The sequence below is a fragment of the Lepisma saccharinum genome, chromosome 1 (assembly GCF_977018435.1).
Source record: "Lepisma saccharinum chromosome 1, izLepSacc3.1, whole genome shotgun sequence".
Taxonomy (NCBI): domain Eukaryota; kingdom Metazoa; phylum Arthropoda; class Insecta; order Zygentoma; family Lepismatidae; genus Lepisma; species Lepisma saccharinum.
In genome coordinates, this window is record NC_139229.1 from 130,398,514 (window position 1) to 130,421,235 (window position 22,722).

The following is a 22,722-nucleotide window of genomic DNA, read 5'->3' on the forward strand; positions in this document are numbered from 1 at the left end:
GATTCCACTCACTGTAATATATTTGTGTGAGCAAGCTCAGGGCGCACAGCGCATGTTTCGACAAGAAGTTCCTTGAACACACCTTGTTCCGTTCTTCTTAGAATGTGCTAAAAACTAATATAGACATCGTGACTAGCCCATGCGATGTGAAGTATTTAGGGCAGTCATGGATTTACAAGTTTCCGAAACACATTCCAAATAATATGTTATTGCGATAAACATTAAATGTATATTCACTAACGTAACCCACGAATACTATTGCAAAAGCTTTAAAAATATGCTCCTATTACTGAGGTCCGCTAATCTTTATTTGGTACTCTAACTGGGTTGTGTAACTTAAAATAGCAAGAGTTTACTGCCTGATTATATTACTGGTTATATTCATAAGCCGGTGTACGTAAGAAATACAAGTACCACACATTCACGGTGAAATTAGTTTGGATTTTCGATTTGTTGCAGTGCTACTTTTAGAATATTACAAATATACTTTTTAACGCCTTTGTCAAATTATTCAAACGGGTGGATGATTTCGAAGGCTTTAGTAGATTAAGACAAAATTGGCAAAACATAGAGAAGAATTGGAATGATTGAGAGGAGAAGGTAGGGCTGTTATCAGTAAGTTACTATACAACAAACCATCTATCAAGGCATGAAAATATAGACAAGAGGAAAAAAATATAACTTTCAATACTAGTATCTCGTAAATAGCTTGTCCTGCTGGAATATTTCTTAAAATCGTTCCAATGATAGACCCTCGGCCTCGAACAGTACTATCGCCTAACGGTATTTCTCGTTTCAGCGGATGGATATGCGAGGAGCGAAGCCTGTGTAGCCTTTTTCCTGCAGAAGGCGAAGGATGCGAAACGAATCTACTCAGAGATCATCCACACGAAGATGAACTGCGACGGCTTCAAAACGGACGGCATCAACTTCCCTTCGAGGTACATGCAGAAGAAGCTACTGGACGAAGTGTACGAAGAGTGTGGGGTGGATCCAGCCACAGTGGACTATATTGAAGCTCACGGGACGGGAACTAGGGTATGTTCGTTAACTTGCATGCGATTAGTTTTAATTAATTACAGTATAATTTTAGCAAATACAATTGAATACTACCAGCTTCCCAGATAGATTTGAGTGTTAACCTGTACTTACTATTCAAAGGAATCAAGTATAATCAACACTGTTCAAAATAAACGAACCAAGAAAATGACTGGAACATTGTTAAACAAAATATCTTCCATCAAGAAGCTGGTTCAAGAAGAAAATGGATTTTATTTTCATTCACAAATACTGAAAAATGCACAAAGTGCTTGATTTTTCACACCCAAAACTTTTGAATGCATGCATAATTTTAAGTTTGTCTGATTTTTGTGTTTTTTCAGTCACAGGTTGAGTTTCCCAGGATGTTCAATGTTCTTGCGCTCAGTCACACCATCTGGAGATACAGAGGAAGGGGTGATGTTGTCTAAGGCAGCAGTCACATTTAATATCTACTTCTAAATGCCAAACAGGAAATGCACGTTCGAGCTAAAATAGAATATTATCTAGTTTTTCTTCTTGTCTGAACGGAGGAAGATCTGCCCACACAGGCAGAAATTGACATCATTGTTTTCAAGAGCAACCACTTCTTCTCCTTGCCTTCGTCGTTAGGCGTTCCTTCGTCCAGTTCTTGTAGTCAACGGCACTTCTGTGTGTAGATCCCATTAAGAGTCGATGGAATTGTTACAACTCACATCAGAAGTGTCAGTGACTGTATGCTCTTCGACCCAAGGCAAGTTTTCATTTCCAATAACGTTTTCCATTTCTTTCTTGAAATCAATTCCACTCCTGTCTCACTGAATACGTGGTCGACTTCCCTTGCCTTCAGGCCTGGAGTAGTGTTGCCCACGAGACGAGACTCTGGCCTGTCTCGTCTCGTGGAAGTCTCGTGGAAATGCTGTCTCGTCTCGAAAATATTCGTTTGTCTCATGACACATGGTCAATCTCGTCTCGTCTCGAATTTTTAAAAGCCTGTCCCGTCTCGTCCCGTGGACAACACTAGGCTGGAGTCTAGGACCTGTTAAGCCTTACAATGTTCCTCCATTCTATTACCATGTACAATACGTTGTTGCAAAGTCTTCCTCTCAATCGTTTTAATAGATAGTTTTTGCTGTAGCTGATCTCTGATAGTAGTGTTTCTGGTGTTGGGATTAGATTGGCTTGTCTTTCCTACTGTTCGTCTTAGGAACCACATCTCGTCAGGCTGGTATCTATGATTCCTTTTGACAGCAATGTCACACTCTTTATTGTGTCGCGTTGAAAGATTATCTTGCAGACTTGTTTCACCATTTGGAACTCACATCGAGTTTCTTTATCGTTGCAGGTTGGCGACGTAGAAGAGGTGTCTGCATTGGCTGAGGTGTTCTGCAAGAACAGGACGAAACCTCTGCCCATCGGTTCTGTTAAGACCAACATGGGACACACGGAGGCAGCGTCCGGTCTCTGCTCCATCACCAAAGTCATCATTGCCATGGAAACGGGAATAATTCCTCCCAATCTCCATTACAAGACACCCAAGGCCCAACTCGCGCACATCCTAGGTTCGAAATTAAAGGTAAGGATTCCTCGTCTTGCTGCTACTGCTAAGCAAAGAAGTTGGCGAATCTTCAGGCATTAATTAACGTAATCGTTGAATACTTCAGATTATACCTAGGTAGGTGCTTAACGTATTTCCAAATATGTACAGAAATTAGTAAAAACATACGCACACACGCGGGGAAGCCAGTAAACAAGTCACACATCTATTTGAACAATTTGAACAGATTTAAAAGTTTTTCTCTTTGGCTAATTTTACGTCGCTTTTCTAACTCTGGGGTTAATCTCCACGATAAAGATCCAATCTCCGTGGCGGAGTGGATAGCATAGCGAGATACGACGCCAGGGGCCCCAATTTCGAGCACACTTCACATGGTACTTCGCGAGATATTCAGAAACAATATTTGTGATGTGTGGCAGTGCATTGTTGTGGTCTTGGAACCCACAACGCACAAACACGTCCCATGTGTATTTTTTTATGTTACCAATGTGTGGGTCAGAGGCGCAACCACGAATTTTTGTCGGGGGGAGGGGGGCAAGTACCAGGATAAACATACCAATAATAATAATAATAATAATAATAATGTGTAGCAATAATAATAATAGTCTTAATAATAGTAATAATAATAATAATACTCGTGGTAGTAGTAGTATCAAAGATGTTATTATTGTCATAAATTACGCAAAAAGGGGGTAGAAGTCGGTGCTAAAGCATTTGTTTAGAACAAAGAGATTTGAAATAATTTTTCAACACGTTCAATTTCACATTAGCTAATAATGGAAAACAAGCACACAAACTGTATTTTTGAATGGCAGAAAATGAATCATAAATGCATTCCGAAGATAATTCTATTTGTACATATAACATGTATAACTTTTATCTACAAGATATGTTTTACACATATGCAACATGGAGCGACATAAAATAAGAAAATACATATGCAACATGCTAACACTAAATTGTGTACGTATTCAAAGTTTATTCAATACATATATACAACACATATTATTTAAATACATTACATTACAGAAAACATTTATAGCTATTGCGAGCGAAGCGACCAAGAAAATTTTTAGCAATTGTTGCGACTGAAAACAATATTGATATAATAGGGCGCAAATAATTTCACGGGGCGCCATGGCATTCTCTTTTTCACAACTTTTTTTCATTTAGATCGCTTGGCGTCCATGGCCGACTCCCGCCGCCCCCTAGCTACGGCTCTGAACTTGCGAGAGAAGCAAGCAAGAAAATTTTTCGAAATGTATTTTTATTTGCATAAAATTTGAAATCGAGGAGGGAATTGTTCCTCTGTGCCCTCCTGCAGGTGCCCTTGGCCGTCAACGTTTGCCCCCACCCTTGCTACTGATGTGGGTGGCACCCATTGAAATTTTCAGTAAATCTGATAGTACTCTTAACGTTATTCGACGATCTTCTCTCACAATGAGAGCAGCGGTGTTGACGTTTTCTTCCGTAAGAGCAGTGGCGGCGATTAGGGTTAGGCGAGGGCACTTGCCCCCTCCTTTTGCCACTTTTGCTCCTGTACTATGCTAAACTTTTAGTGTAAACTATTCTTGTCCCCCCCCCCAGTTTTGGAACCCAATCGCCGCTACTGCGTAAGAGCATTGATCGGAACTCCAGGTCCCCTCCCCCTTTAAACATTTGAAACCACCTTCAAATTGTGCTATATGGAAGAGCAGACTCTCCATTGGCAACCTATAGCATTGCATAGGCCTCAGCTGGCAATTGTTGAAACGAAACCTACAACATTTCAACGCAGCGCATTCATCATCACATGTTACCTCTACTATTGCCGTAGGCGGAACTGAACTTGTCTGAACCTACATGGCTGTTACAGGCACATAACTGAAGTCAAAACAATAAAAACTAGTACAACACGAACATCGCACATTAAGCTAACAACGTAACATAAAATTAAATTTTAGCATGAAAAATTGTGTGAATAGAAACATAATGACCATTCTTTATTGAACAGCCCAAGAAGTTCAATGCCATAAGTAAATGACTAACTCAGTTTCACTATGAACTTCCAGGTTATTACGGAGAAGACTCCACTGCCAGGAGGATTGGTGGCCTCCAGTTCTTTCGGATTCGGAGGAGCCAATGTCCACGTGCTGCTCCGAGCAAACAATAAAGAAAAGAAGGCAACAATCCAGGACGGAATACCGCGACTTGTCGTTCTATCCGGAAGGACGGAACATGGAACTGACAAAATGCTGCGACAGGTAAGTTCTTATTCACTCGTCCACATGGCATCATTGAAATGTACTGAATATATCGACAAGAAGTTGAGAATGTGCACAAAATCACCTGATTCCCACACTCACCGATGGTTGCAGATAGAACCAGCCTATACGTTAATATGTTGTTTTAGGATATAAAGAGCCGGAAAGGAACAGCGGGGGAAAATCCCGGTGCGCACTCCGTTAGGGCGCAGACAATTGATAGATCTATTGATTTTAAAATTATGGCAAGTCAGCAAATAGGCTTTTTTGTGAAACTTGAACAACTATAAAAAAATACTTTTTGCTTTAAGTCCATCTTTGTGCAGAGATAGGCTAATCGGGTCTGGACATACAGTTTAAAGTGGGGTCCGACCTCTATGTGCCTCCACCAGGTATCGTACCCGAAACCCCTTGATTACAAGGCGACGACGTTACCACTACGCCATCGGGGAGGGCCGCTATAAAAATACGAAAAATATAGTATTCGTAATATTTTTCCATGTACTCGTAAATGGCAACATACACTACAGAAAGTTATATTTTCAGGTGGAATCAATGCCAATGGACGATGAACTCTTCAAGCTGTTAAGTGAAATCCACGCAGCGAACATTCCAGGGCATCTGTACAGAGCATTCTCAGTCATTGGAGGGGAGAAACCGTCCAGGGACATACAGGTAATCTTGTTGCGAATTTGAAGGTATGTCAAGCTAAATTTGCACGCTTCAGAATCTTAATGACCAAAATGTTCGACAGTTTTTTAACTTTAAGCTCTGTTCGACTAATCAGGATTGGACCTATAATTTTTATTGTGGGCTCTGACATTCTGACATGTGTTATCGGTAACCCCTTGACTATGAGATGAAAGTTTCAGTGAGGTCCTATTAAGTATTTCAGTCATTAATGGTTTCTTTGAATGGGAATGAAAAAGAAAATAGCTTGAGGAAACCAACCTCGTGGTTGAGCATTAATAATAAGAAATAGGACATACATGCCACATTGCAACTTCAACAACTAATGGTAGAACTGTAAAACTCAGTTAATCAAAGACGAATTTTTGTAGTGCACCCCAATTTAATACAACCCTTTCAATTACACTTTTATCCACATTTTTTGTTTCTTCAGTATTTCTCAGGCAAGACGCGGCCTGTGTGGTTCATCTTCTCCGGCATGGGTAGCCAATGGGCCGGAATGGGAAGAGACCTCTTGAAGCTGAAGGTGTTCGCCGAAGCAGTGGAGAGATGCGATCGGGCACTCAGACCCAAGGGGGTGGATGTGTATGACATCATCACGAACGGGGATGAGAAGTTGTTCGACAATATACTCAACTGCTTCGTCGGAATAGCTGTTGTCCAGGTGAGCGAGTTTGATTGGTTTTTACTATTACCGTTAGAGCGCATAATAAAAATTTCCCATTTGTGGCGTAATGTGCTACACCATGGATGCGATATATCGAGTCGATATTTTTTTAACATATCGGAACTTTCATGCAAAATTAGGTTTTGACAGTCAAGATACTTGTAAAGAAGTATTAAAATGCTGCGATATGATTTCCTACGGCTACAAAGTGGTTAAACGCAGCATTGATATATCAAAAGGAAAATGAAAATACCAACCTAATCTTCGTTAATAGGGCCGCCTTAATAAGGTTATTCATTGTAGAAGCAGCCAATTGTGCATTTCTTGTTACCCTCATAACTTGGACATTACGTACTTCCGTGGTAAATATATAAAGGGGCTGCTCTTTATTAGATAAATATGGGTGTCATCTGCAAAGAGAACAGAAAAACATTAAGAAAAATTACAACCATCTTATACAATATACATGCTATACAATATACAGTCACCGAACTGATAAAAACGTTGGCCCACCCAAACTCTTTACTCAATAACAAGCTTTCAATTAACCCAGTCAGACACGTCCAAAATTAGTGTTGCCCACGGGACGAGACGGGACAGGCTTTTAAAAATTCGAGACGAGACGAGATTGATCATGTGTCCCTTTGACAAACGAATATTTTCGAGACGAGACAGCATTTCACAGCATTTCCACGAGACCAGACAGGCCAAAGTCTCGTCTCGTGGGCAACACTATCCAAAATCTGGACAATCTGAACTAGCAAAGCAATCAATTAACGTTAGAGTAAACAAAGCACCATTTCTCCAACCCCGTTCACCTCATAGACCAGTAGAAAGCAATCATTTTTCAATTAAAACAAAAATGAACGACCACCCAATCTCTTGACCACTCGATCTAGCAATCTTAAATAACACAAGACAAAAATGAGACATGCAAAGCAAACAATATATCTGATATATCTAACACGTGAATATATATTTATAAACACCCAGGCATTAGAGAAAAGTTTATATCATATCATTTATCTTCAATTTAGCAGCATTGAACCTACCACGTGGCAGACAAAAAATGGCATCCCCCCTCGCCGTCAATCAGAATAAACTGTTCTCTCCCCGACGTTAAACCCTAGCTGTTTCCCCTGTTGTTTTATAAAGGTGCAACTTATATTAATTATAATATTTTTTTTAAAAAAAATACCATCATTAATAACAAATAAGAACCAATTATTGTGCGAGTGGCACAACATATTTTATCCTTCACTAAACTTGCAGTGCGAGTATTTTTAATGACCATAAAGGTTTTTCTTTTTTTGCTTTTATATGTGCAGTTATGCGGTAATTGTAATAATTACAAAATATACCATTATTACCAACCCATTGTTCACTGATAAAGGTATGAGTGTCTTGCTGGAACACACATCCCAGAAAAAGGAGGAGGTACAGGCTCACAACGTGAATTTTGCCTCCTATGTGCGTTAGCGTTATGATTTTATGAACAAAAGTATTACAGAAACAACTTCGGGAACAATGTAATTAATTTTCAGTTTTTTTATAAAAGTATCCACAGTTGAAAAATCGAAAAACAAGAGATGATGCGCCTGGTAGCGCCCCTCTTCCTCTGGTAAGCTAGGGTTAAAAATAGCAGCAAGCGTGAGATGAAGAAGGTACGTACAAGAAAGAAATAATGTAGCCTATATAAAGAATAATAGAGGTCAGACGTATCTACAATACCTTTGCAGCTCCTCTTTCGCCTTAGTTTTTGGTTTTCTCTTCACGCTGAACGTTTCTTGGAAATGAATGTATTGTCCAGAGATTATGCTGCAAAATATAAGCATCGGCCTATATAGGTATTAGCATACGTCAAGACTGCCGCAGTAGCCAGTAATTAACATTATTATTCTGTAAGAAAAGAAGACTTTAAACATTGATAAAGTAATAAATGCATGCAATAAAGAAACAGGCATAAGATGGAACACATACTCACCTCTTGCATTTTTCTGTTGCCATGGTTGTCATTGCTTCTCTTCAATCACTATTTATCAGCTTCACCTCTTCCATTCTCTCCTCAGCGCAAAGAAAGCCGTTGCCAAGTAAGCTGGAAGAATGCCGAGACCCGTATCGTAAAGACCGTACCCGATACGCGTTAATCGTACTTTTTTCGAAAACTCGAATAACGAAGCGAAGATAGCAAAACAGCATGTACACACAGAAAGGAAGGTACTCACCGTATGCGGCCCATGTCCGTCCAGGAATGTTCCTATGGTGCATCTTCAAGTGGTTCGGTTTTCGGAGGCGTCATTTTATTCGTCCCCACCAATCCCCGCGCTGTCGGCCCGCCTGGTCGCCAGGTCAAGCGAACGCAGAGCACCGAAGCCAGCCACTCCCGGCGAATAGCATATATCGCGCACTAAATAAAACTCTTCCGCTGCTGAAAGTCAAATACGAGTGCATTTAGACATTGTACCTACCTTTTTCACTTACCTTACAATCACGAAATTCCGATATTTCCATCAAAGGGTCTGGTTCCGCTGTCCTCATTAGAATGTCACTTTCGCAGGAAGATTTCCTTTAAATTCCGTTACCATCAAGTCTCAAATTCGAATTCCTGTGTAGACCAATTTAAGTGTTTAGTAAATATAGTCCCGGTTAATGAATTTGTGCTAAACTTTATTTCATTCATTTACTATCTGCAAAGGATTGCTCGAAGTATATTTGTTCGTTCTAACATACTTTTTAATATAATACTTAGTCATTCCCCATAAATCCGACAATGGCAGCACTCCATGAAGAATTTTGAGTTCGTTTCTTGAAAAAGTAGAGTTACAATAACTGTTTTGAGTGCATTTTTTTCCTTTGCATCATTAATGCTTTTAACTGCAAATGTAACTACGATTTTCAAGAGTGTCACGAGATTTTTGCCAAGTTTTCTAGTGAAAATATCATGCAATAATCTCTCACTGGGTGGATGTGTTGGAGTGTTCATGTTGTATAACTAGGACTCCATAGTTGAAGATATAAAATAGGCCAAAGTTTAAATATTGACCTTAAATTGTATGGCATATAATAATTTAAGATATAATTTTTATAAATGACGTACTTGTCACGAAGTTGCGAATGAGAAGTTTCAACTACATAAGCTAAGAAGAGAGAAATAAAGAAATAATTACATGCTATTTAACATTTTAATTTTAACTGCCTGCAACGTTAAGTTATTTCTTCCTATATCGGTTTTCATCTACGTATCTATCTCTCTATCTCTCTCTCTCTCTCTCTCTCTCTCTCTCTCTTACCTGTAGGGTTTTAGAATAAGTAAATGAAACGATCATGTAGGATAACAACCCAGTACTTCAAAAAGGCAAAAATGCGAAAAAATACAAAATATGAAACAATAATTTGTGATTCTAGTCGACTTTCTTTTTCTACCTCGCTTCTCTACTTGACTAATCTCGAAGATGAGGATGAGTGATGATGTGGTGAAGGACACAAAGAACACCCATGCTCAGGCCGGGATTCGAACCCTGGACTCCTATCTCACTGAAAGAAAGCTGACTATTTCTAGCTTTTGCAGTATCTTGAAGATCCCGAAAAATATGAATTTTCATCATCTTCCGAACATAGGTTATCATACACTAGATATTTTATAAATTTAGCATGTAATAAAATTACAATAAATCCCTTCAAACTTTCAGTCGCAAGTCGCACAACTTTATCTTAAAACGTAACACATTGCAGGTGGGGCTGGTAGACGTTCTGACGTCACTTGGTATCCAACCAGATGGCATCATTGGACACTCTGTAGGTGAACTGGGCTGTGCCTATGCAGACGGTTGCTTCACGGCCGAGGAGATGGTACTGGCGGCCTACTACAGAGGGCGCGCCTCTTTGGAGGCAGATATCATCAAGGGTTCAATGGCTGCTGTGGGTAGGTATTAACCACATTGTCGATTAAATTAAAATAATAATTTCTTGTGAAAGTTCTCAATGATTCATCATGATGTAACCCTCAAGCAGGTAGTACAAATTGGAGAAATGCTGAATCATTCATATATTGAAATAAACTTCGAAGATTACATTAAAGAAGAACGACTTCAGTAATATATAATTTTAACAATTATTTCTATTATAGGCGTACGTAAGAGGAACTGATAGGGATACTGCTCCCACCGAATTTTTAGAAAATGACAATTTTCAACTGAATTTTTCAGATAAAAGAAGTAAAAAGCTCGGGGAAAAAACCAAAGTGGTGAATGCAAACCCCACTTAAAATGAACTCGATTAATATTTATGTCTTAGAACAACTTTTAAAACGTAGCTTTACAATGATAATTACGAAATATCAACATTTACATTTCCAGCCCCCTTCGAAAAAAAATCTTGCGTACGCAAGTGTTGGTAAGCATAGTTGTGCACAGAATATTTAAAGTCTCAATCTCTTCTCGAAATTCAAGACAGACGAGATCGAGACTCAGGATGTGGTTTTAAATAGATAAAAACGAGACGGTACTTCAAGGCCTGTCGAGACGAGACCTAAAACGAGACAAGCCTCTGTAAAATTGAGGCGAGGCCGAGACTTAACATGTGATGTTCGAAAATTTTCACATGAAACAACATTCCTCCACTATGCAATGTATTCAAACATATAACTTGAGTAGCCAATTGTTTAACGTTTGTTTAGCGTGCAACCATTGAAGATGAGCTCTCACCTCGCCTCTAGGGAAGTTATATCTCGAAAGCCTATCCGGAACTAACCTGGCCGATATCCAAAGAGAATTTCTTCGTCATTCGCCGCAGTAGCGTATCCAAGGGAGCGGCTGGTTGGGTCATGACTCACTTCCGCACGGCATTCCTAAAATAGAAAGAAAAAAGTTAAAAGATGGAAGAGGTGGCAAATTAGAATATTACACTGACTGCTAAAGAAAGCCATAATGCACATTTACGGTCATACCACCTGTTTCGAACATCCCTGATTCAGCACCGAAGATTTTCAACAAGTAGTTTATTTATCACAATTGCAACGTTAATTCATTACTTACAACTGTGAACCTGTGCGACGTGGTTGCATACATTCAGGATCGCAATGCCCCTTTTCGAACGCACGTAGCGTTGAAACGAGGCATCAAACAGAAAAATGTTAAGATAAAATTGTCTGCTTTAACTATTTATATACGCTGTGAACGTTAGTGCTTTGACACGCTGTATATGTTGCTTATATTGTACATCCTAAGACGAGTTCCGGGCAGGTACATTTGGTAACAGGTTCGATTGAGGGGTGGCGCAAGCGCTATCCGGTGGCAATATTGGGGTGAGGACTAAAGTGAGAGAATACGTGAATCAAGTTCCGTGAATATATCTGCTGCTAATACAGAACATTCCCTGACATTCGCTACGAGACTCGGCGGCAAGCTGCCCGGCATCAGCCCTTGTCTTTCCCGGTCAACGGGTCAGCGACAGTCGCTAGAGTCGGCTATTAAAATTACAGTTTTCATATTGTGTACTAACCTTGACTACAGAAGGTGTTGAAAATGATGTCCCTCTGCTGCAACACATTCCTGGCATCTCCGAAGGAAATTGGCATATACACGTGCAAGTTCGTCTGCTGTAGTTCTCCCGATTTTTCGTACAATCCTCTCTTTTAACTCACAGATGGTGTGCCGATTGTCTTTGTATACTTTATTTTTAGATTTTCCCATTTTTCTTTCCACTTTTATTCAGAACTGACCCTGTTACTCTAAACTTTTTACGAGGTTTAATATAAGCGACTGTCGCGGACTCGTTCACCGGGAAAGACAAGCGCTGATGCCGAGCCGCTTGCCGCCAAGTCTCGTAGCGAATGTCAGGGAATGCTCTGTACAATATTGAGGTTTCAGACACAGAAACGTCGCCGGCACTCACAAACGCAACGAAGTGAACAACAATGAAGAAAACAACCGCACGGGTAGAAACGATATACTGATCTGGAACCTACAGCTTTGTTTCGTGCAATGTTCTACCTACCTCCCCTATCGCGTGGTACGTGGATTCGTTTGATCGAACTTGTCTCGTCTTACGCTATCGGACAATATCGAGAAATAAAGCTAAAACGAGATAACCATTTGCAACTTGGTGCGAGAACGAGGCAGACCTCATCACAGATCACGCAGACTTCCTCACACATGAGACAAACGAGAAGCTGCTAGGTCTTGTCTTGTCTCGATACCATTCCTAATCAAGTGTATGCTGCTGTAGTCCGCGTACAACTATACTGGTAAAATAATTCCAAATTATCACTGTAGTGTTTTCATTTCTGTTAACTTACACTAATTATTGAAAAGTCCACACTTGAGAACAGTATAGCGAATAGGTATTAGTTGAAAATCGTCCGATATATTCGAATTTCTTCTCTCAGGCCTGTCCTACGACCAAGTGAAGGACCTCTGTCCTCCGGACATAGATGTCGCATGCCACAACGGCCCAGACAGCTCCACCATATCCGGTCCAGCAGACGTAATGAAGGTCTTCGTCAAGAGTCTGCAGGAGAAGGGGATATTCGCACGAGAAGTGAACACAGCCAACATCGCCTACCACAGCCGGTACATCGCCAACGCTGGGCCGAAGCTCAGGACGTATTTGAACGAGGTACTTCCTAGACTGTCCATATCTATTTTAACTGTACAATAACCCGCAGTAGAATTTAGACACCTAGATCGTGAAATACTCGTTTTTATTAATATCGTTAGGTGTGCTGACTTTGGTAATTATCGAACTTCGATAGCAAGTCTTGAATAGTAAGTGTTGAATAGAAAGTAGAGTTATTGCAACACACATAAGGCATTGCAGTGAAGTTAGTTTTTCAAGGTTTAGGTGTCTCGCATGTATTGCGGATGACTGACTGTGCAAAAACAAAAATTGCTCTCACATAATGAACTTTCGTTCGTACATTGGACAAAATATATGTTTCTGTTTGCGAAAAATGCTGCTTGATAAGAGTACCCAATTCTAAAACGTGGCTGTACAATATCTATATCATAGCTGATATCGGGGAAAAAAGAATGCCCTGATTTCCTTTCGTCGATATAAATAATTCTGCCAAACACATTCTTTGTTTCATTTTTCTTCTCTTACTTAAATTCAAGTCTTTTTTCCATATGCGTTAGCCAACAACTGCGAAGTGCTTCTCCTTAATAAGCATTGTCTGGGCCATTACTTTCTAAAATTAACTAAATATGAATTATTTATGTAACTTCCTATCTACTGCGTGCAAGTTGTGCTCAGATGGAAATAGAAAAATGTAAAGACGTTGCTGAAAATAGGGTATTGCTGATCACAAGAAGATCGGGTTCTAATACGCGTTTTTCTATCTTATTTTAGCAAAGTTTCCTCACAATTGTCACTTCTAGTAGAGGTTTGTTGATTTATCCTTCTCGTAGCTTTATTTAAAGAACGAAATTTCGTTGACGCTTGAGCAGAGACGGTTGACATTGTGCAGAGATGGCGCTATGTTTCAATTCTTGAACTTCACATTGTACGAAACAGGGTGAATGAGAATGGTGATTTGCTAATTCCAAAATATTCAAGGCACAAATATTTGCAAGCAATTGTTATCGTTCAGGTAAATATCACATTATAGACAAATGACATTCGAAAGAACAATATTTATTGTAAGATGGCAGAAGTTTTCGAGTTCGTAAAATATTACCAAAGAAATCAATATCAATGCTTCATTATTACACAAGCTTTTGGATACGTGAATTACAAAAAAGACTACATGCTTTACATTTAAAAAAAAAATTCTGGACATCTGAAGAGTTACTTTAGTTATATATCTTAAAGTCTCAAATTCGTGTACTCAACTTGTAAATACTTCAAACAAGAAAACTATTTTTTTCATATGAGTATCATTAATATTTTGGCCCTTGCCTTTGTACACTTTCTAGTTTCCTTTGTCTGTTATAGGTAATCAAAAATCCTCAGCCAAGAACCTCTCGCTGGGTGAGCTCTTCGGTGCCTGAGGACAAGTGGCACACCCCGTTGGCTCAATGCTCCTCCGCGGACTACCACACCAACAATCTCCTCTCGCCCGTGCTGTTCGAGGAAGCGTCCAAGCACATCCCAAACAACGTCATCACCATAGAAATCGCCCCGCACGGCCTGCTGCAAGCCATCCTGAAGCGGTCTCTACCAGAAGATTGCTACAACCTAGGACTCACCCTCCGCAGGCATCCCAACAACCTGGAGTATCTCCTTACCAGCATAGGAAAGTAAGTGATAGCATCTTGTCATGAAGTGGGAAAATGGTCGCCAAAGAGGAATACTGAAGAATACCATGAAACGATTGGAAATTCTTAGTTCCAATTGTGGATGGTGCTAAGAGAACTCTCCGGCTCGGTTCGATGATTGACTCGAGACCGAGACAGGCATCTCTAAAATCGAGACTGTGTGTCCGGGGCTCTCTCTCTCTCTCTCTCATTCGAGACTTTGGTACGATATTTGCAGAAAATTACATCACCTTAATATAGTTTCTATGAAACTTCTTCAGAAATGCCAAGCTTTAAATTTTAAGTTTTGTTTTACATACACTTTATGCACAGATATCATAATGGGTATTTAACCTACAGTTTAAAGTTGGAATGTGCCTTCATTAGGTATCGAACCCTTGACCCTTTTATTACAAACCGGCAGTTCTTGGAAGTAACTAGTCATAAGAAACGCAGTTACAGAAAACAGTTACTTTTAGATAAACTATCTGCATCTGTAACAGAGTTATTTTTTACAATGTAAGAAATGTTATCAACAGGTACTTTACGACACTTAAATTGTAAACTTGAAAAATTTATAACGTGCGAAAAACTAAATTTGGCAAAATTCTGTTTCCAACAATGTGTCTTCTCTGGATGCTAAGGTGAAAGAATTTTCGTGGAATCTCTTAAGGCAAGGAGGATAGAATTCCTTTCATCCTGATTTTAGAGCATCCACCTTTATTGCGATTCGTTTCTAATTACAGGCGAAAACTTCAGTGTTTTGAGTGCATTCATTTGCAACGTGGTAGTTTAGCTAGGAAAAAGTACTTGTCGAAGGAGTGGATCTTGCTGATCTTCGAATGCAGGAGAAAGAGGTGCAGTTTGAATCACCTTCAAAATACCGAGACTGACATGGAACAAATTCAAGCAAAGCTGACTCTTTTTCCATCATTTTTATTTGTTGTAATAATATAAATATATGAAGACATATAGAGTATCAGAAACATAAACAAGGCACATATAAGTCTTCATATATTTATGTTATTACAATGAATGATCATTGGTTCAAGTAATTTATTTGCAAGAAAATTTCAAACAGAACGTAACTGTAAAAGTAACTGGAGTGCAGTTACTTTCTGAACTAAGCAACTAGTAAGTAAATTACTATTAAAAGGTAACACTGCAAGCCGACGATGTTACTATTACGCCATGAGGGAGGCAGAAATATCAAGCTGATATATGGGGAGAGTTGCCTAAATTGGACCAGTTGGTACTATTTTGCTTCTGCATCAAAAATAAGACACAGAAAAAGAACGAAATTGTAGGTATGAGAAGCACAAACTATTAGCTTTCACTTCATATATGTATTTCAACAAAAAATGCAGGAACCAATATAATAGGGTACATGAACGAAAGTAGTGGCATCGGTCCATTATGGGCAACTGGTTTCCTAAATTGGACCACAGGTTGTTTAGGTTGGACCGCTCACAGAAGGTATGTACGTATGTATATCTACGGTATCTAGACACCTGCAGCACTCACTGCACACACCACTGTGGCATTTACTCCACGTTCGCCGCTTGTAACAGCACCTACCTGTGATTTTCATTTCTTTGCTACAATTTTTTATGGACGTTTCTGGACTGTGGTGAAACCTGACTCATCCACGTTGAATATTCGGTCAGCTGTAAAAACAAACAAACCATATCTTCTACTACACTCGTTCAAGCCATAGTCCCCATTATTGTATGCTGCTATAGCCATTTGCAATTTCATCTCTGTCCACAGCCCATACTTTCCCCGGTCCAATTTGGGAAACACGTAGTGGTCCAAATTAAGCAATTATACCCCGTTAATAAAAATACGCGAACATACGCAACTAAACCATAGTTTTACCACATGTAGTTAGTGGTTAATGAATGGCACTTTTATAATATACTACAGGACATTTGATTACTTACCCCTAGTCTACACAAGAGCTTAAGATCCGAAGCACAATAATTGCAACACGAACAATGGAAACACAATAACAGCACTCCTAGTTCGTCGAACGTCTCTAGTTGACTGACCATTCAGTCATTTGTACATGGCACTGACGCCAACCAGTAGTGCCAACTCACTTGTTTCAAATACTCGTCTATAGGCAAAAACAAAGGTGGTCCATCTTAGGAAACGGTTCAATTTTGGCAACTCTCCCCTATGTCTGACTATTTATAGATAACTCATGTAATTTGTTTGTAGTAACTGGAAAGTCAATATAAACGTATTAGTGGCAAATGTGAGAACGTGCTGCGCAGTTGCATATGAGCAGGATAAAAGTTAGCTCGAGTAAGCTCCGGCAAGGTGATTTGCAATTTCTTAATCCTTTTTTTATATATTTTTATCTAGACTCTACACGGCAGGTTTGCAACCGCAGACGTCCATACTGTACCCACACGTATCGTTCCCAGTGAGTAGGGGAACGCCTATGATTGCTCCAATCATCGAATGGGATCATACAGAGGACTACTTCGTCCCACGGGTTGAAATGAAGGTACGTCTGAGCAATGACCACTCTGTCTTTCAAGATGTAAGGAGGTGGCCATATCCGACGACACTCAAGTGTCACATACAACTCAACGTAGTACACCCAGGAAATTGAATCATGGCAGGTTAACTAGACTGATGGAACCCTGGGTCGACAACCAACAGAATCCTATGAGGCTTTTATGTTCAGTATTAACTTGTGTTAATGCCCCTATACAGCCTCGTCATTTACAAGGAGATTACAGTTCTCAGATCTATATGTAGCGAGACTGGGACGATTGTTCAAGAGGAGAACGAGACCAGACCTTTCGAGACTCATTAAGACGAGACGTCTGTAAAATCGACTAATTACATGAAAATTGACGCTGAATAAAACGTACTTTGATAATGTAGCATATTTCAGATGTAGGCCATTGTCCCAAGAGAATGGCTATCTGACTTTTTTCGGATTGATTATATGCACAAACTTGTGTCTTTAGTTTGTTTTATCAAGTATTTTCTGTTTAAAAAAAATAACGATTCCAAATTATTTTAGAGACTTTACTTTCGAGACGAGAACGAGACAGACATTTGCAGCTCTAGAAGAAAACAGGCCCCGTGTACCGCAAGGGTTAATGTTACTCTGTGCCCCTCCGCCCCCTCCTCCCTGCATAATTACAGTTATAATCTTTAAGTCACATCAGATAGCTAGTTATATTTTCTTCTTCGAATTTTACCATATTTCAAATAGGGTAATGTTTTCTTATTTCGTGAACCTTTTCAAAATTATTTGATCCCCAATGTAAACATATGGGGCCTACGTCTTGAGCAACGCGAAATTCGTAGCGGTAACGTCGTCGCCTTGTTATCGAGGGTTCAGGGTTCAATACCCGGTGGAAACGCATAGTGATTCGTATCCAACTTTAAACTTTAGGTTCAGTTTCGATTAACCATTCCGTGCTTAAAGTGTACTTAAAACAACAACTCAACTCAACAGCGTGAAATATGTAAGTGATTTCTAGTTACTTGTGTAAGAAACTGCAGATGAATACCCTAATGATTGCAAAATTGTTATTCATTTATTCGTATTTTTATAAGTTCACACAAACGTTTTACACTCCTATGAAGACCGACATAATGAAAGCTTTATAAAATCATGTGCCATATACCTACCTAGTTAGCTTATATTAGAATGTGATATTCTTGTGTCGACAGCATTCGTGATTTGCAGCCACAATTCACGTTCTTTGTAAGCGTTTTCGAGTTACACTATTGGATAATGAAATTTATTGTTCTAAAATATATACTATCTTTATTATTTATCATACAAAGAAAATCATTTGAAATATACGAATATTTTGCCACATGAGGCGACATCTGTACTCAAATAGTGAAAGCTTTTGTATTTAATTGGTTCTGGTTTGCATTCTTGGTTGGAGCACATTCTCTATCTAAACATAAAGTGTACAAAGCAAACAAACTATGTCAAAATTCGTTGGAGGACAGAGTGGTGCGGGATATTTTCTGAGGGAGTGTTCACCTTTATTCTACGCCTAAAATCTAAAATGCACATTTAAAGAGCTTTTCTTGCTTGCTGGGAAGGGGATGGGAAGAAAAGGCCGACCACGGGGGTTTCTGCCCCTGGCTCCCTCTGTGGATAGGGGAATATGATTCATTTTCTTTTTAACAAAGTTGGGTTAGAGAATGTCCACTGGTCGCCTCTCAGCATGACGCTGAAACCATAGCTCTCCATAGGTCAGGCTCAAACGACTTCTTATTTAAAATGACTTAGCTTTCTATTTACATAAAAATATTTATCTTATTAAGTAGGGCACTAGTGAGAACGTTACGTTTTGTTCCTTATATTGTCGTTGTGTTATTTCAGACGGCCAGCGCTGTTCGAAATGTGACCATTGATCTCAGGAAGAAAGAGAACGAGTTCTACGCTGGACACAGCATTGACGGAAGGATTTTGTTCCCCGCAACAGGATATTTGGTAAGCCTAACGTGCAAAAGCCTGAGCACACTCTATTAGCCTACATGGGGAATTTTGAATATCATATCAGAGAAAGAATCAAGCACACACGCACAGAATGGTGGGCATATAGAAGAGAAGATAGAGTAACAGAAGGAGATAGCGAAAGACAGATAGGATAAGAAAGAAATAGAGAAACCGATGGAGAAACAAAAAGAAAAAGAAATGATAAACATAGAAAGGAAGATAGAAAGAGGAAAAGAGGAAGAAAAAGAGCCAAGGAAATAGATGCAAGGACAGCAAGAGAGAGGGGGAGAGAAGGATATAAACATAGAAAGAGAGAGGGGGAAGAGATTGAGATCAGAGGGAAAAAATAAAGAAAAATCTAGAGGAACAGAGGAGGAGAAAAGAAATAAGATAGAGAAAAGTACAAAGTAAGAGTGAAAAAAGATACCTTGAAGCCATGACAAACGAGGCAGAGCCACATAAAAATGTTTTGTCAACACGTGAAGGCAGCCGAATAAAATTGTCTTCTATAATATTTAAAGCCGAACGTTATTGTTGTGTTAAGAACTCTCAAATAAGTGATTTATTTTATAATCAGTTATCAAAATGATCAACGACAAATATTTTATGAACATTCAAGAGAAACAAATACTTCACAGTTCTCAGTCTGGATGAGAGTAGAGAGCAAGATGGGAGCTCAAAGTTTTTATGTTATTATTAATATAATGTCACTGAAAATATTAGTTGAAATCACGATGAAGTAGTGGTATAATTCTAATTTTTTTGCACATGTACATAGGAAATGGGAAATGTCATGAGACTACAAATAAAGGGTCAAGACGTAAAAACTTTGGTAAAGTGTGAGGTAAATTTCAGAATTTACATTACATTACATTTTGTCTCCATGTTTACAATCGAAATGGCTTTTTCCACTGCAGAAACTGGTGTGGGACACATTCAACCGTGTGGGAGGTATCCAGCTGGCCGAGGTACCCGTGATTTTCCAAAATGTGAGATTCCTGCGAGCAACAATTCTCCCTCCCGAAGGTAAGGTCTGTTCGAGCATTTACTTGCGTTAAATACGTGAGTAGAAATGCTGCCTTTGCATGTCCGGAAAATATGAAGAACATGATTGGGTGACTACTACTAAACTTGTAGTCACTATGTTTCTTGCTCACAGAACTCTTAGGCTGTTTCAGCCAATATATAGGGTGTCATTGTAATGGCGCCAAGGACCACAGATTCGTATAGAGGACATCAAAACAAAACTTTTCTCAGTAACATTTTTCTCGTTGGTGCGTCGATTCGACGCTACAGCCGTTCATAAAAGACCGTTTTGCCGCCTGGATTCTGGCAACCCAACACAACATTTGATCGTATCTGTGACGTCATTTCCTGCGGCGAAACAGCACACGGCAGGGTTGCAAGGGAGACACAAATTGACAAACTACCAACCACTGATTAGGTGCAAAACGAATCGAGAAACGCGTCCAGTAGACCGAACATCATAGCCAAACCAGCCAGAAGATCAGCAATCATCTCAGGGGAAGGGGAAGTGAACCAACGGTATGAGGAATGGTAAAAACGTATTCAAAATCAAGTGTCAATATCAGATTTTGTCTCAGCTTACATGTCAAATATCAATAATACACTTTATTGGACTTACAGCTTACATGTGGCTGTTTACGCCCAGCTACATGACAAATAATTGCAAATCTCGTTGCAAGGTTGATATCTACAGGTTTGTGTCCAGATGCCTTGTGGTACTTTTGTGCTGATAACGGAAGTATCCGAGGTTCACGTTGTTACATTACGGCTAAAACACGTACAACCAAAGTAACAATCTAATTCTGAATCAGTAGCTAATATACTGCCCTGTTCACAGCTCCAAATTATTACATGTGTAACCAGTGCATAGATAAACAACAGACAACTAGTATCAGAAGGACGAAGTGGATAGACTAAATTGTAGATGCCAACTTGATAACTAGATTTGCAAATATATGAAATGTAAGCTGAGACAAAATTCGATATGACCACTTCCACTTGAATTCTATTTTCTTTCTACCATTTTTCGTATAGTTTGTTTACTTCCTGTTGGGTTACAGAACATGTTTTGTCGTTTTGTTTTACGGTACATAATGTGGCTGATTGTAGCTATGTCATTTTTCACAGAATATGAGTGTTCCTGGCAACCCTGGGACGCATGGCTTCACGACGGGATATGACGTCACAAATGCAATCAAATGTTGTGTGTTGTTGCCAGCATTCAGGCGGCAAAACGGGCTTTTTTGAACGACTGTATCGCCGAAATGACGCACCAACGAGAAAAATGTTACTGAGAAAAGTTGTTTGTTTTGATGTCCTCTATACGTTTCCGTGGTCCGTGGATGCCATTAAAATGACACCCTGTATAATACAAGTAGAAATAAGTAGCGTGCACTGAAGGAAGACTGGGCAAGTGCCGCTTGCACAGATTTTTCCAAAGTCCTCCTTGAATATTTTCATGTATTTGTTGCGTTCTGGATGCTCTATGAGAAAACGAAAGAATCGGGGAGGCTCCTGTGTCCTGTGTGTGGGTGTAATTACTCTATGATATAACACGACATAAAAGAAGGTTATTGTTCGTCGTTTTATATTAATATTGTAATTTCCTAAGCTATTTCACAGATAGAAGGTTGATGTCTCTTCTCCAAAGAGTTCTCTCTATCTATTTATATTTCCAAACACGAGGCAAGTTTCTTCTCGTATACGTTGTACAGTCACGGACACTTCTGGGTTATAACAATTCCATTAACTTTCAATGGAATCGTTACAACCCAGAAGTGTCCATGACTGTACATATGTACATTATCAACACATCAAAGATTACAAGTTGTTATTTTCTGCGACAGGTTCAGTGAAGTTCACCATAACTCTTATGTGCGGCTCTGGAGAGTTCGAAGTGAGTGAGAACGGGTCCTCAGTGGTGACGGGGAGGATTTCGGTGCCCACCAACGTCGCCAAGGAGATGAGCGAGTTGCCGCCTCACGAGACGAAAGACCAAAGTGCAGATCAGCGCCTGATGACGCACGACGTGTACAAGGAGTTCCGTCTCAGAGGATACAACTACGGCGGAGTGTTCAAGGGTATCATGGAAGCCGATCTTGAAGGTAACAACGCTTTCATGACATGTTATAGTATTTTTTTGACAGTAGAATGCAGTACCATGTGCTGCACTACATACTTTAATATTGCCCACTAGTGGGCAAAATATTGATCTGTTGGCCTCCAGGATTTTAGATGTGGTATTTATGAGACTTGGTCAGAATGTTAATTTCTCCTCTGATAGGAATAAGGCTACTGTCTCGACTTATAGCTAGAAGACTTATACTTGTACACTTTCCGCCACTAGGTGCTCTATCGTCTGCTGGAAGACTCTGACATGTGAGTTCTTCCATCCACGGAGAGGAGCGCTAGAGTAACACTGGCATTACCATCTGCCAGTCAGAGTTCATTCTTCAGTTTTCAAGGAGAATTTGAACACTTGGTTGCCACGTTCAAAGCAGAGGAGAAGATAAAGTAACCAACAAATGGCTAGCGGAAAGGAATTTCGCTCTAAAGTCCTAAATAGCTCACTGACATAATTTGCTTACTCTTTTCGAAGGACTCGTGCAACAGTAAGGCTAGTCACCATGCTTGTACACTTCTGTTCACAAAAAGTTGCACACTCGTTTGAGTTGAAGTCCAGCTTCGTGGCCGGAAGTACAGCCGAAGTAAGTGTTCAAAATATCATCAGCACCCCTTACATTTTAACACAAAGGTCAAATTTATGATCTCTTTGGCTATAAATTTACCCTTACACC

The 22,722-nt window shown here is 39.6% G+C and overlaps 1 protein-coding gene across 1 annotated transcript in view; it reads left to right on the top strand.

The window, feature by feature from the left end:
* Positions 1-22,722, top strand: part of LOC145985652 (fatty acid synthase-like) — a 77,554-nt gene that overhangs the window by 15,995 nt on the left and 38,837 nt on the right. The window contains exons 6-17 of the mRNA XM_083119724.1: positions 800-1,038; positions 2,363-2,593; positions 4,627-4,818; positions 5,365-5,493; positions 5,942-6,172; positions 9,908-10,097; positions 12,561-12,790; positions 14,108-14,412; positions 16,780-16,924; positions 18,782-18,892; positions 19,816-19,924; positions 21,772-22,029. Of these exons, the coding sequence (XP_082975850.1) occupies positions 800-1,038; positions 2,363-2,593; positions 4,627-4,818; positions 5,365-5,493; positions 5,942-6,172; positions 9,908-10,097; positions 12,561-12,790; positions 14,108-14,412; positions 16,780-16,924; positions 18,782-18,892; positions 19,816-19,924; positions 21,772-22,029 (2,370 nt within the window). The remainder of the gene's footprint in view (positions 1-799; positions 1,039-2,362; positions 2,594-4,626; positions 4,819-5,364; positions 5,494-5,941; positions 6,173-9,907; positions 10,098-12,560; positions 12,791-14,107; positions 14,413-16,779; positions 16,925-18,781; positions 18,893-19,815; positions 19,925-21,771; positions 22,030-22,722) is intronic.